This window comes from Strix uralensis, chromosome 5 (assembly GCF_047716275.1).
Source record: "Strix uralensis isolate ZFMK-TIS-50842 chromosome 5, bStrUra1, whole genome shotgun sequence".
Classification (NCBI taxonomy): Eukaryota; Metazoa; Chordata; class Aves; order Strigiformes; family Strigidae; genus Strix; species Strix uralensis.
In genome coordinates this window covers 45,456,478-45,471,363 of record NC_133976.1, presented here as the reverse complement: position 1 = coordinate 45,471,363, position 14,886 = coordinate 45,456,478, and the positions used below count along the sequence as shown (strand labels likewise).

At 36.2% G+C, this 14,886-nt stretch overlaps 1 protein-coding gene across 4 annotated transcripts in view; it reads right to left on the bottom strand.

The window, feature by feature from the left end:
• Positions 1-14,886, bottom strand: part of PTPRQ (protein tyrosine phosphatase receptor type Q) — a 146,964-nt gene that overhangs the window by 21,011 nt on the left and 111,067 nt on the right. For 2 of the 4 annotated variants that reach the window (XM_074870661.1, XM_074870664.1), the window contains exons 51-55: positions 11,373-11,472; positions 10,451-10,579; positions 9,185-9,229; positions 2,135-2,161; positions 1,383-1,464 (exon numbers count right to left, since the gene is read on the bottom strand). In XM_074870661.1, coding sequence (XP_074726762.1) covers positions 1,383-1,464; positions 2,135-2,161; positions 9,185-9,229; positions 10,451-10,579; positions 11,373-11,472 — 383 coding nt within the window. The remainder of the gene's footprint in view (positions 1-1,382; positions 1,465-2,134; positions 2,162-9,184; positions 9,230-10,450; positions 10,580-11,372; positions 11,473-14,886) is intronic. The other 2 variants (XM_074870663.1, XM_074870665.1) reach the window with 2 other exon arrangements.

Sequence of the window (14,886 nt, the reverse complement as noted above, 5' to 3'; positions counted from 1 at the left end):
GTATTTTTCTAAATTTGAAATAGATTGACAAGATTTTGATTTGATAAAACACTATTGTTTAAGTTTTAAGGCATTACAATGCTGTAAGACTTACCCAACGTGGGTCACACCTAAAGAAAGTAATACTAGAAACTTTCCAGTGATGAACATTAATATGTGAAAATGTTATTGCCAGTAAAACTTTTCATCTGTTCAGTCATGCATAATATAACTATAATCACTCTTGTTCAAGTGAAATAACACTTCTGCTCTTAGAAAAAAAAAAGCTCTCCTTACTTTATTGCTCAGAGAATTTTATGGTGCTTTTTATTATTAAATCCAGACCAATTTTACCTAAGGAGCATAACAAAAAAGCTGTAGGAAATACCATTAATCTTTTCACACTTTTGTTGGTTTTCCCTCAGAGGCTGAAATATTATAATCTAGCAGAAGAAAAGCCAATTGTTGAGTCTTCATTTTTGTTAATCCAACTGGTAAGCAATTCATGGTAAATCTATAAATCCATAATAATAAAGTCACTGAAGACTGACAAATTGTTTTTGTGAGGGCAAATGACTATGTGTTAAAAATGATGATAATGATAAAGATTCTGAAATAACAAGAAGAGAAGATATTGTTGAGAAAAAAAAATATGATAGCCGTAAAAATGTTACTTAAGGAAAATAGTGAAAACTTGGAGATTTAAATTTGAAAGTATCTATGCATTATATGTAATGTATATTTTGAAAGCTAGTCTCTTTTCAGAAGGAAAGACAGGCTTGCTGTGTTCATCTACTCACATAAGGAGATGGAGGCTATTCACATGGAGGGTATTCTCAAGAGCATGACAAGTATGACCTATTATTTCTAGAGGAACAAAAAGCAAAGTACCATGCTCAAACTGTTTAGTTTCTGAACTGAAACCTACTAAAGAAAAACATTTCTGAGTTCCATGACAGTATGACTGGGGTCTGAATATTTCACAGAATAAATTTCAGCTGTGTTTTTGGGGTCATCATCACTCAGGAGAATGAACTTATTTAAATCAGTTAAATATACCTGTATATATGTTAGAAAACTCTTTCTAAACTGTTCTCAGGTAAATTACATATGCATCACTACATATGTAAAAGCATAAATATTATGGTGTTCTTGCAAAGATTGGAGTCTAAAGAAGAGCACCTTTTGCTGACACTTAGGTGAATAATTCTGATCAAGTTGTGGTGTAGACTTCAGAATCCAAATCAGTGTAATATTACTTTCTAAACAATCAACCTGGTAATTGGGTATTGATTATCAAGGCCAGAGTCCTTCATGGCCTTGCCTGCTTAAAATGGACATGAAATGTGACACATGAAACGACTGAGGGTCTTGCGATGTTGTGACAACTGCTAGCAACATACCGAAAATTCTTCCTGGAACTTTAGGTTGTTGTTTGTGCAAAGCTCTTCAACATGTTGTAGGAAGGATTTCTTGCTTATTGGCCTGAAAGTAATGACAGAAGAATTGGAAACCTATAGGGAATTTTTTTGTCATTCTTTTTACTCTTATTTAACTGCAGTTTATTAATAAACAATGTTTTTCAGTTCAATAGAAACTGATACTTATAGGCAGAAAATTATAAATTGCTTACAGCATGCTTATTTGGTTTGTTTTCAGTCACTTAAAATAGAAGCATTTTCTCCCCTTGTTGTTCTACCTCACCAAATTTTTAAAGTTGCTAATGTTAACAGTACTGTAGGGTAGGATTGTTTTTATAGGTAACAGCATTCCAAGGTGAGATTTTGACATTAATGGAAATTTGTAAAGTTATCATTGCATTCTAAAGTACATAATACTTCTTTGTCGCACAGCAAACATTTTATACATTGCAAGGTTTTAGACATATAAAATATTGCAGTGACCTCATTCTCATAATGACATGGTTTTTAAACCCTGAGGAGTTTAAATATCCCTGTATTACTTCCCAAGCTAAAACACAGACATGCAGGCTTCACCCCAGAGAGAGAGAAAGCGTTTCTCCAGTTACCATGCAATTAGTCATGCTTTTATGATTTATACGCAGCTTGGAGTTTTTTTCTAATAAACATAGAGGAGGGAACCACACATTGAGACTCACCGATGACCACAATATAGAAATCTTTAATCAACTTACTTGATGGATTTTCTATAACTAAGTAACCTGCAACAGAGATTTTTGTTAAATATAGCAAGCTGAGAGTTAACCAATATTGTGCATGTTAATAGGTTTTAGATGAAATATTCAAGTAACTAAAGAACCAGATTTTTCTCTCATGGATTCAAATACTATTATGTGTCAGATATCTGGGGTGATTGTCTTGCTTAGTTTTTATCTCAGGTATTGGCAGATATGCATATGCTAGTTACAGTTTCTATCATTCTCTTCAGATCATTTTACTGGGCTCTTGGCTCATACAGCCCTGGCAAATCCATATTTCCAGCACACTTCATATACATTTACAGGCCTCATTTTTTGCACTATGTACTCAATATCATTCTTCTAAGGGCCATTTCAGAGCATAAAGATAGGATTCATCTGACTGGATACAGACACCTATTGCTGACCTAGTCACTCTAGATTCCTTTTATAATCTATGAAGAGAAATAGGCGTGATTTCATCTCATTCTAAGCACATATCTAAAGTAAGTCACAGATGAATTATACTATTGGTGTGCTTCTACAGAAACCAAACAGCTATGTCTGTTTTTCTAAAGATTTTGAAAACAAATGCCCGTTTTCCTGCTAATTTTTACATGTTCACTGCTCTTTCTGGTGCATTTTAAAAACTGTGCTACATATGAAATCTTTTACTTGATCCCACTGCAGGTTTCATGAAGATGTTACATCAGCATCTATACTCAGGGGACTTTCAGATGTCCTTGAAACTTGGTCATCATCATTGCCTCCAAACCCATTTTAAGAATGTCTTGGCATTATGGATTTAGAAGCCAAACTTTGGAAACTCAGACTCACAAAGCTTGTCTAAAAGACCAAGACAAGAAGTCTGAAGTAATACAGTTTAAAAGATAACTTGCCCCTTCAAAAAAGTTCTAAGTGTACCTTTTAAGCATCTGGCCCTCCAAAAATCATACATTCTTACATACAAATATTACAAAAACTATTCTATAATACAAATAAAAATATCTACTGCTGCCATAATTTTATTAGAAAAGTCAATTTGCTTTAAAAACCCTTTGGTTTCTGAAGTTATTCTTAAATATTTAAATTCGATAATAAAATTAGATTAATACAATAATTGAATCATTTATTATTAAACATCAGAGAAGTTAATTTCAAAGCTACTAAAGATGCCTTTGTGATACATACTTTGTTATGACAGTTCTCTTCAAACAAAGCAAACTGGCTATGAAAGCCTTGGGTCAATCTCACTAGAGTAAAAAGAAGTGTAGAATTCACAGAAAAAGGTTCAAAGTGCTCACTAGGACAACTGAAAGACAGCTTCAGAATGAAAAAGAAGGCAATAAGATGGCAAAGCATGCAACTCTATTCAGAATGTTTAGACATCTAGCTAGTGCTTATTGTATCACTCATGTTGTTTGTATTACTTGGCAGACGAAACAACTTTCTAGTAATATTGACAACATTATAGAGCTAAAGTTTCCTGAAGAAAACATATTTTTAACAGTTGTGCCAATGTACTGCACACAAATATATTTGTCTTTGAGCAGAAAGTAAACTTTTTTTAGGTTTTTTTCAGGACAAAATTATAAGTAGTCTCTGCAAAGAAATTACACTTTTTTTCCTTTGAATTCACCTATCTTCACCACAGCACAACAGAAAAAAAGTAATCACAGAATCACAGAATTGTCTAGGTTGGAAAAGACCTTGAAGATCATCCAGTCCAACCATCAACCCAACATTAACAGTTCCCAACTACACCATATCCCTCAGCACTATGTCAGCCCTACTGTTAAACACCTCCAGGGATGGGGACTCCACCACCTCCCTGGGCAGTCCATTCCAATGCCTAACAACCCGTTCTGTAAAGAAACGCTTCCTAATATCTAGTCTAAACCATTCTGGTGCAACTTGAGGCCATTACCTCTTGTCCTATCACTTATTACTTGGTTAAAGAGACTCATCCCCAGCTCTCTGCAACCTCCTTTCAGGTAGTTGTAGAGGGCGATGAGGTCTCCCCTCAGCCTCCTCTTCTCCAGACTAAACAACCCCAGTTCCCTCAGCCGCTCCTCATACAACATGTGCTCCAGACCCTTCACCAGCTTCGTTGCCCTTCTTTGGACATACTCGAGTAATTCAATGTCCTTTTTGTAGTGAGGGGCCCAAAACTGAACACAGTAATCGAGGTGCGGCCTCACCAGTGCCGAGTACAGGGGTAAGATCACTTCCCTGTCCCTGCTGGCCACGCTATTTCTGATACAAGCCAGGATACCATTGGCCTTCTTGGCCACCTGGGCAGTAATTTTTTGAACACTGTTGGCTTTCCTCTTCTCAAATTGATAGCAATTAGGGGCTTACTGCACTTAATTTGCAGTAAGCAAATGCAGTTTCATCATTAGGGAATAAAAATTACATCTATGCTGTACATAAACAACCTGGGTACGTCATTTAGTGCTTCAGTGCTGAAGGTACGTGGATCCAACAGCAAAGAACAAAGGAGACCAGCAGCACCATTAACACCACCTTACTGAACAATATTTCCTTTTTTTACTTTCACTCAAAGCAGGGAAGTAAAGCACTGAAATAGCTCAGGAAATGAACTAAACACAGTGTTACATATGTGGCTTTCTAGTTAATTTTTAGTATTAACAACAGGTGACTTTTTTAAAGACATAACCGTATATTATCTTTCACAAGCAGTAAACATTTTTAAACAAGTAAGGCACATATAGATTGACACTTTAACCTATCTGTGGGCATTTAAGTAAAGAACTTGATTTTTAGAACTACTGAACTCTCACACTTCTGTTGGTAACAAGTGCACATTGCAGTGGCTTGATCTAATTTAAATGAATATATGAGAATTAATGTCTAACTTGAAGACTGTGGCAGATATTGTCTCTGTTGTGCAAGAATCTTCAGAAGGGATGAATTTTGTATGCTCACTAAAGACTTACAGCTATGCACAGTTTCAGCATCCTAAGGCTTCAAAAATTAGTATTTTTTCCCAGTCTCTTGACTTGGAATATGTAATAATAATCTTACAGTATTTCATCAATGAACAAATACTCATCTACCTATAATCTTGTTCTCCACATTTCCCAGTCTTTTTTGTAAAGCATAAGAATATAAGTATCACTAGAGCTTGATGAGCACAATTTAGAATCAAACCATGAAGTTGCAAATTTCTCTATTTCAGCTGGACAATTGCAGATTCCCACTTCTCTGACTTTGAAACTAGGAAAGAAAAACATTCTCAAAGAATGCTTTATTGCCTTAAATCTGATTTTCTTTTAAAACAGTGTATTGTTTCATGTGTGGGATTTTTTGAAGTCTATCAAAAATCTGAATCCCACTCAGATTACTTATGATAGAGCTAGAAAGAAGCCATTTATTTGTGTTGGCAGTGGTAACTGAAGACCATATTGTCACACAGACTCAGCTTTCTCTCTGGGTCAATCATCTGAAATCCACAGGGAATTAAAACTTCGTCCAAATAGAAAAAAACAGAAATGAGTATGTAGGCAAAAGGCTTAACTCATAAGCACCACTGACACTTCCTAGGACCAACAGAGGAACTAATTTTTAGCAAGTTAATTGAAAGCAATATGGAGCTTAGCCCTTCCTAAATATTAAAGACCTAAGGAAAGAGAACACATGGTCATTTCTTCCATTGTACGAAGACACATACATTCATAAACCTTGTACTCCTGGGTTACAAAGATCAGGAAGCCTGTTTTTGATAGTTGATTACTAAAGGGAAACTTGTTGAAGAAAAAGGCAAGGCAGGAGCCATGCCTATCCCCACTTAAAGAAAGAAGAAACAGGCTGGTCTAGAGAAAGTAATGTGTGTGCAGAAGTGTCACCTCAAATACAGACACCTACTGGTGAGATCAGACAATCATCTTATACACAGTACTTTTCCATAAAGAGTTCTAATTACCTGGTATTTTCAAGGGTTACAGTGTCTGTAAGTCAGAAATATTTCTTCTGAATCTGTGCTCCCTTTGCTTGACAAGCTGTCTCACACAGAATGAAACAAAAGCCTCAAAGCATCTACCACAAGGTGCTACTTCTCAAGGAAAGATTTTAAGAAATGGGGACCTACATGGCTTTATCCTTGCTGCAGAAACCACTGCAAAAGTAGGGTGTCAGAGAAGTTGTCTACTAGGTAAGCACCTGGAACAGGGAAGTGTTACTTATCTCTCACCAAACCTGGTGTGCTCTGAAAATTTAGTGACAGAATCTATTCACAGCAGATGAATGTCTGCTTTGAAAAGTGAATTGCCAAACCCTATGGACATGTTACAAAAAGTAAGTGATGAGAGGCCCCAGTATATGTATATTGTGTTCTTAATGAACATTTAATCCAGTTTAGACTGATGGGCTATGTATGTTTTAAACAAGGGTTGTTTTTTTCTGTTATTGCTTGTCTCATACCATCTCCACCATCATGGAGATGAACGTATGTCCCAAACATTCAAAGTTAGCATTTTGGCTTCAGAAATCAGATCTCATTTTCCACTTAATTCAGTAGGACTTAATTCCCTGCATGCCATTAATAAATTGCCTAACAAAGACTTGCTGAGAGATGGTGCATGTGTACTAGTTAGTAATTTTCAGACACTGAAGTTTTTCAAGTAATTTTTTTTCTGATAACCATTATGTTAAAAAATTATTACTGGGAGCTGGGATTTGCCATGAATTTCCTGATTTCCTGATTTCCAAAGAAGTTTCAAAATTGGCAAAATGGGATACCTGGCACTTTTAAATCTGATGTTTTTTCTACTGAAACTGACTTTTGTAAGGCAAAATAATTCATAAACAAAAGTTATAAAAATGTGTGAAATAAAATGTTTTGATTAACTTATACTGAACATTTGCTGAGTTTTGGTTCATTAAACTTTGCAAGCTTTTGAATTTTTGATCTGCTAAGAATGATAAAAAAATATTTCCAGTCATAGTCTGAACAGAAAAACCTTTTTCTACTTTTTATTTCTCATGTGATACCAGCTGCACAAATTTCCTGAGAATATGAGCCAAGATCATAGGCCACAATCCACTAAGTATGAGAGAATGTCTGAAGAGACAATGTATGAGAGACAGACAAGAAGGATCTCATGGAACAGGCTAGAATATCTTGATTCTGTGGATGAACTGTGTCAGCTGCAAGTCCATGCCTTTACTGATTTATAGCAGCTAACATGATAAATAATATACTGGCTGAGAAATGACAAAACACCTGGTTTCCAAAGCATCTCCTTCAAATGAATACTGATTGGGATGATTAGTAGGTACAGAAAAAAAATCTATACTGCTCTTTTATCACATAAGTTTTTCACACAAACTCCCCATCACCCTTTCAGGGTAGAAAGTATATTTAGTTGGACTAGATTTCAGCTGATTTACTGCTATCCAAGAAATACAAACAAGCCAGCCTGGATAAGGAGTCTGCCCATCTATGTTTTTCTCATACAATTACAAGATGCCATGAACTGAAAACAGCATTCTGCAACACAACAAGCTTTGCAAACGCAGCTGAGATAGCTGACTAAATGCAGCCAATGTATGGCAGTTGGTTATGCAGATGCAGTGATGCATGTCCCATTCCAAATGTATGGTAAATTTGTGAAGGTTACACTGTAGTCATCAACATGTAATACAATAATTTAACATGCCAACATGTCACTGCTTTAACCACAAATCATGAGAATGATAAGGACAACACAAGAACTGGGACTCTGATTGACTTCTACATAGTTATTCCCCAAGTAACAGATACAAAAGTTCTTTTGTGGTGCAACTGTGGAAGTCTGAAAACAGGCAGCAAAAATATTTTAGACATTAGGTTTTGCAGTAAGCTGCCTTGGTGCATGATGCCATGCTTCTGCCAACTTCTTGATAAAACACATCATTACCAGGAAGGATGCATCTATATGAAAGACAGCATTAGAGACACCTAAAATGTCTCTTTTGGTCACTGACATTACCAGAACAGAATCTTATACATATTGAAACATTTGTTAAAGCTTTAAAAAAAAGCGTAATTAACTAAGACGTTTTGAGCAGAGAAAGGATATCCTGCCCCTCATTACTGTCTGTATGTTATCTACTAGGGTCCCACAGTACATTTACTGACTTTCAGTTGAAAAGATGGCATAAATCCTGTCCTGAGGAACTCAGTTAGTGCCTGCACTTCAAACTTCAACAATCTGTTGTAATGTCCAACAAAGGACCTGGGCAAGGAGCCTGCTGAGCTTCAGTGCCGCTACTGTTTGAAAAATAATAATAAAAAATTGAACAGCTGCATCATGTACCTTACAAGAATGGCAGAAGAGAGTCTTTGCTTTTGGCCATTAAAGGAGTGGGGAAAGAGGAAAGAGAAAAATACAGATGGAAGGACATGACAAATTGCAAACCAAAATGTGAGACTGACTCATTAAAGTAAGGGTGATATACAAAACTGCTGAAGCACTGTTCCATAAAGGCCTTGCTGTGCATAAATCACATAATGAAGTGCACATAAGTATGAAATATTATCGTTTGCAATTACCCTGTAGAGTTTGAGACTGTACAAATCTAAACTACACATAATTTAGACAGAAAAGTGGCAGAACAGTACTCCGCAAACTGATATAGTGGCATAGTACAAAACAGCTATAGTGTGAGTACAAAAGCAGTTGAGAAAAAAAGAGATCTTAAGTACATACATTCTAACTGCCAAAGGAAAGAAACAGCATGTTACTTATGTACATTTGCTTCAACGATAGGTTGTATATATCAGTGCTATATTGTCATAATGTGTTATAATTTCCAAGTAAAAATTGTCATGATTTATTTCTAAATAGTTGTGGAACTGTTGTACCTTAACATTAGGGACTAAAAATAAGCATGATTTCATGATGACAAATACCCATTTGTCACTAGTATAGCTGCAAAGATTGACATTTCATCTTGATTAACTATATCACTCAATATAGTACGGTAGCACACAGGTTAAGAAAACAGAATGTAAAATGTTGCTTCAATAATACAAAAACTTACTGGATGACAAATATCTCCTTGCGTCTAAAGAAAAATGAAGAGTATCTGGAAGTAAAATCCATTAACACTTTAGTATATAAACAAAATTAGTATTATTCTTATTCAGCTAACAGTTTGGAAACAAGACCATTTTGAAGATCCATCAAGATCATTTATAGGAGTCACAGTTATCACAGTGCATTGTCAATGGTTCTGTCTTCAGAGAATGTTTTCTGCTGTTATTAGCAGGTACTAATCAATGCTCTCTGAATGACATGTGCTCCACCCAGGACATACCACATCCATTACGTCAATGATTTCCAGATGATTCATTGTACGTTTTCTCCTCTGTTACAAGCAGCCATTCTTGTGTGCACTATTTTGAACAGGTTTGTACATGCAATCAACTTACTCTGTACCACACACATAGACATATACACATACACACTCAAACAAAACAGGTCAACAGCTACGACGTTTCATCTTCCAGCTATTCCTAGTCTGCAACAGTAGGATGTCTGACTGCTAGGGCAAGGCTATGTTAGGCTTCTCATCTTTAAGGAGACTGCCTACCACAGTGTTTCACGAGTGACACAGCAGGGAAAATACAGGCAGGTAAAGAATGTTCACCAAACATTTCTAACTCAGTTGGATGTCATTTCATTTCATTTATTTGGTGAATAATATCCATATTTCTGGCAGTCAGAAAGAGCACTTTTCCTTCTGTGACAAGATCCTTTGTCAGACAGAAAATATGAATTTTCTGGAATTGCTGCATACACCTTAAAGGAGCAGATGTCAGGATAGGCAGTGTGCTGAGCTCCACAGAAACCCAGATATTATGCAAATCCCTTTGTGGAAAAAAAAGCTTTCTAAATGTCAATTAAACAATGACAGATTTGTTCTTGAATAAGTTGAGCAGGACTTCTGAGAGACTGACTCTTTCAAAATGCTTATGTACGTTTGCAGGCTACGCAAAACACTAGGCCATAAAAACCCCTCAGAAATTCTGCATGTTTAAAAATATGTATCCCTTTTTTTTTGCTAACACAATTAAACAGTGATTTGCACTTAGATCTTTATCTTGTTGTAAAAAGAGCTGAAGATTAAGTGATTTTCTAAAAGCTGGTGAGAAGTGTCTTGATGATAGAGGTCATTCTTTGAAAGAGGATCTCAGTGATCTGTGTAAATAAGAACACCACAAACACTTCCAAACAAGCAAAGGTCAGAAAGGGGTCATGGCTACAGCCCCTTTGGACTACTGTTTTGCCTAAGGAGTACGCTTACCGTGCAAATCTCTCATCCTTCAGCTCCAGGTCTGCCACTGTGATCAACTGATCCAATTTGAACTTAGTGTCAATAATTTCAGCATCTCGTGGGGAGTATGTGCCTCCCTCTTTTTGCTTTTGACGAATTCTAAACAGAAAATAATAGTGAAAAATTAACAGGCAAAAGATTTAAAAAGACATATGTCAATACTTCGATTAGACAGGCTGAAACTGCAAAATGGTTGCCAGGAATCCCTCCTTGGCCTTTATTCTGCTCTCCCTTCCAACAGTGTAGTTTAGTCAAATCCAGCAGTTACATTGTCTAAAACTAATACGGAAAGAATCTAGCCTATATATTCTTTTAGTTTTCTTACATAAATTCTTTGACAATGTCTGCATGATGCAGCTGAGGAAGAATGGAACTTCTGATAAATAAGCAAACTAATATCAGGTATGCAGAACCCAGTCTGCTTTTTTACACAGACATTTTATTCACAATTTGAATTAGAAGTCAATTTCTTTTTCACATGTGGGACTTCAATGTATTTACTGATAAATTTATTAGTAAGACAGAAACCAGAATTTAGAGTATTTACTTCATATCAAGCTGTCAATAGGGTTAGCCATCACACTAATTTCATCCAGCTGATCTGTATCCTCAAGTCAACGAAGAAGTGTCTCTGAAAGGTTAAGATAGGCTATTGCTCTGATTCACCCTGTGGAAAAGTTGGTTCTACACCTTCATCTATGGAGGATACCCTCACTAGACTGAAGCCTTTGTGAGTCCTTCCCTAAGTTTCTAAATAAAAGACCAAAAAAAAAAAAAAAGCAATACATTTTGAAATGACAGATTGGTTCCATTTATAGGACTGTTTCAACTCTTCTTTAAAACATTTTTGAGTGCTTGCAAACATGGTGTGGCAAGGATACATAAATCTCACCTTGCAAAAGCATATACTGCAGCCACCAAAAGAACAACTGAAAGTATACACAAAGTAACAGCAAGGATAACTTCTACAGATCTTCCTGACAGTCCTTCACCTGCAACAGAAAGTGGGAATCTAGTATTTCATAGATTCATTACAATTTTTACATTTCTGACAGGGTTAAATCAGGGAGCGACGAGAGACAGACACTCTTCTTTCTGTACAACTGCATCCATTTTGTGTCAGTCAAAGGGCTGCTCAGGAAAGAAAAATATAACAAAACCAGAAACAATTTATGTAAAGGTTTCTATGCATTGCTGATCTATGTAATACATAATGCTAATAGTATATGTCTACAGTTATATGTACAGCCATCCCCTGGTGCTTTTCAATTTTACCTGCTAAACAGGTTAAGGTAGATTTACACTGCAGTAACAGTCTGAACACTAGCCTGAGCTGAGATCCTGCTTCAGTCTCTGTGCAGCCAAGAACAGACACATTGCTCTAACAGCTAGGAGCAATCAAACTCCAGAAGTGGAAAAGGAAGAGCCACAACTCTAAAGCTATGAGGCTTGCAGCCATCATTCACAGGCACAAAATAAAAGATGCTTTTTTGGAGATACTCTCCTCAGGGTGCTGAAAGAACCCACACAGATGATCAGATTTGAACTTTCTGGATTAATCTGCCTCACTGACCATTATCTCATACTCTTTATGTGGGAATTGGTGATATTGCTAGAAATAACCACCAGCAGGTCAAAAGAAATCATAAAGGCCTCTATGATAAAAAGGTAAAGGTGATGGTATGCTAATCAGTCCTTCCAGGTGAGAATGAAGGCTCATTCAGAGACTGATAAACCATTTAGGTTAGTAGTTTACAGACCTCTTTTTTAACCTCTTTGGTGCTAAATTTACCACCCTTCCTGGTAATCCTGTCCCTATCTCAAAAACCTCAGCCTCTTTTTTCCTTAGTGAAAATAAGAAAAGCAAAGCATTACTACTGCTGGTATTGTTCACCTATGCTGACATTTACCTCCACTTGCTGATCCACTGTAGAAAACCTAGCTCCTGTTCAGCCTCCAGGAAGGACAGAAAAAGGTACTGCTTCCTGCCATATGACACTGATTTCCCACTCAAGGGACAATATCCTCCCAAGGATACACTGGTAGACACTGAAATCCTGGCTTTGTTTCTCTCAAAAGGCTTTGACTTTCGGATTAGAGGGTATATTGCAGATGATCTGGACTGAATGTACATTGGAGAACATGATTAAAAGTCAAAATTATCCTGATTTAGCTGAAGAAATTGTCTTAAACCAGTAGGATGCAGTTTTGTAAGATCAAGTGCATGGTTCTACATGTAGGCAGGAATAATCAGCTACAATAATACACCACAGTAAACAGTAGGTTGGGTAGAAATTTATCAGAAGAAAATGTGAGATTATTGTAGACCGAAAACAACATGAATAAGCAATATCATGCCTGTATGAAACAATAGACAATGGAATTAAGTGTAGTTCATGAACCACCTGAAATAATTCTTCCACTGCATTAGTAAGTTTCAGAAGCAACACTGGACACTACAAGGTAGGAACAATTTAGGCCAGGGAAAGACAATAGAAAAGGAAACAAATATATAAAAACATGTTGCAAGAAGAAAAGGAATGAAAACGTCCCTGCCACTGGCTGATCTCTGTGATAAGGCACAAATGTTAGTAATGTGGAAGAAGAACAGAAGAATCTCCAGAAGAAACTCTGTAACAGTTCTATGTATTTTGCACTAAACAGTGAAGTCAATGTTAAACCCTACGCTTAACATTAGTCCAAACTTTGACAACGTTATTAAATAAAACAGTGCTGGCAGAATACCCATCAAGAATTAAAAACATACATTTTCTCCTACTTCTTTGCAACAGGGAAGGACTACACATGTCTATAGAGATGATCATGGGCAAGGGAAAGGAGATGAAACAGAAGACATCATGTTGTATAATTCTGAGGTACTGCAACTCAATACATGATGATAAGAAACTGCAATAATAGAATACCAAAAGGTAGGTTTCTATGCAAAAGGCAGTGTCACGAGACCCCAGTTTGATTACTTCTGTCTCATCAGCTTTGTATTTCACATGGAAAAAGTCTACACTTACACAGGACTACCAGCTGTCCCACAATGATTTGCTGAACTAGTTATCAGAGTTATGAAAAGGTTATAAGCTGCCTTGATGTATTAGGAGTTTAAACAGTATTTGTCACCACATCTTAATTATCTCATGGAAAAATCCTGACCTTTCGTTGTAGTATGGACGTTACTTTTGCAATGTCAGTCATGGGTTATAAGGAAGAAACTCTACTTCTCCAGCTCAAGAGGAAAGTTGTGGTACTCCAAGTATGGTTGAGTGGGAGCATCATATTAAAATGTATCCTTTACTATAATTGAAAAAATCATTATTGCAGCTGTGTATTCCAATAATTTCTGCTTCAGTGTTCCTCCCTAGCAAAATTCCTATTGTTTAACAAGAGCATCTGACGTCTGTCACAGAGAACTCTCTCATGGGTTTTCCACATTTTTTTCTGCTTCAAACATATTTAACATGCAGTATTAAATTGCACAGATACAAGGTTAGCTTTCCAGATCAAAGACCTGCCTATTCTACAAGTAGACTTAGAAACCAAAATAATGTAGGATTCTTCAAACTGTCATGAACACCTCTGCCAAAATTCAAATTAGTGTTTTATATACTAAAATAAAAGTGTGATTTTGGAAAAACACAAATTTAAGTGATTATTACAAAAGAAGATAATTGATTTAAAATTGAATTGCAATTCTGATTTTAGGCAGCACAGATTTCTTCTGAATAGATGCTGTTGTTACAAGTGTAATAGAAGTAACTGGTCACAGAGATACCTAACAGATACTGATCTTTCTGGTATGTTTTCTGGGTTGTGCTTCTAGAGCAAGTCTGCAATTCATATAACAAAAGAATATTCTATAAGAAAACACTTGGGCAAGGTTCTTCAGGTTATGTGTCTCAACAGAAAATGTGTCTGAAAAAAATCTAACTTCCTTTATTCACTTAAGATGACATTGGTAATGGCATTGCCAGTGCTGTATCTTCAAGGCCACTCAACATCAGTACCTGCATCACTGTGATACATGAATTTGATGTTGATTTCACACCACTTGTAAGAAAGCATAGAAGGAACTTTTAATTATCTGTTCCACTTGAGTTTTGTTTCTTGTTAGATAGGCTCTGAAATTTAGAAGTTAAGGACACAATAATTTTCTGTAGTGCCCGTTTTAAAAGCAGTGCTCGAGGTTAAACTTCAGCACAGAAGGCACTGGATGGGTATAAGAAGCCATGGATATCTGAGGTTTATTTTTATCAGGTCTATTTTTTTTCCTATTACATTTTATTCAGCATACAAACCGATCTTGCCTCTATGATCTACACCAAATGAGAATGTGTCACAAGTTTTCAGTAACAATACAGAAGTGAATGAATTACACTATCTGCCTGCCACTAAAG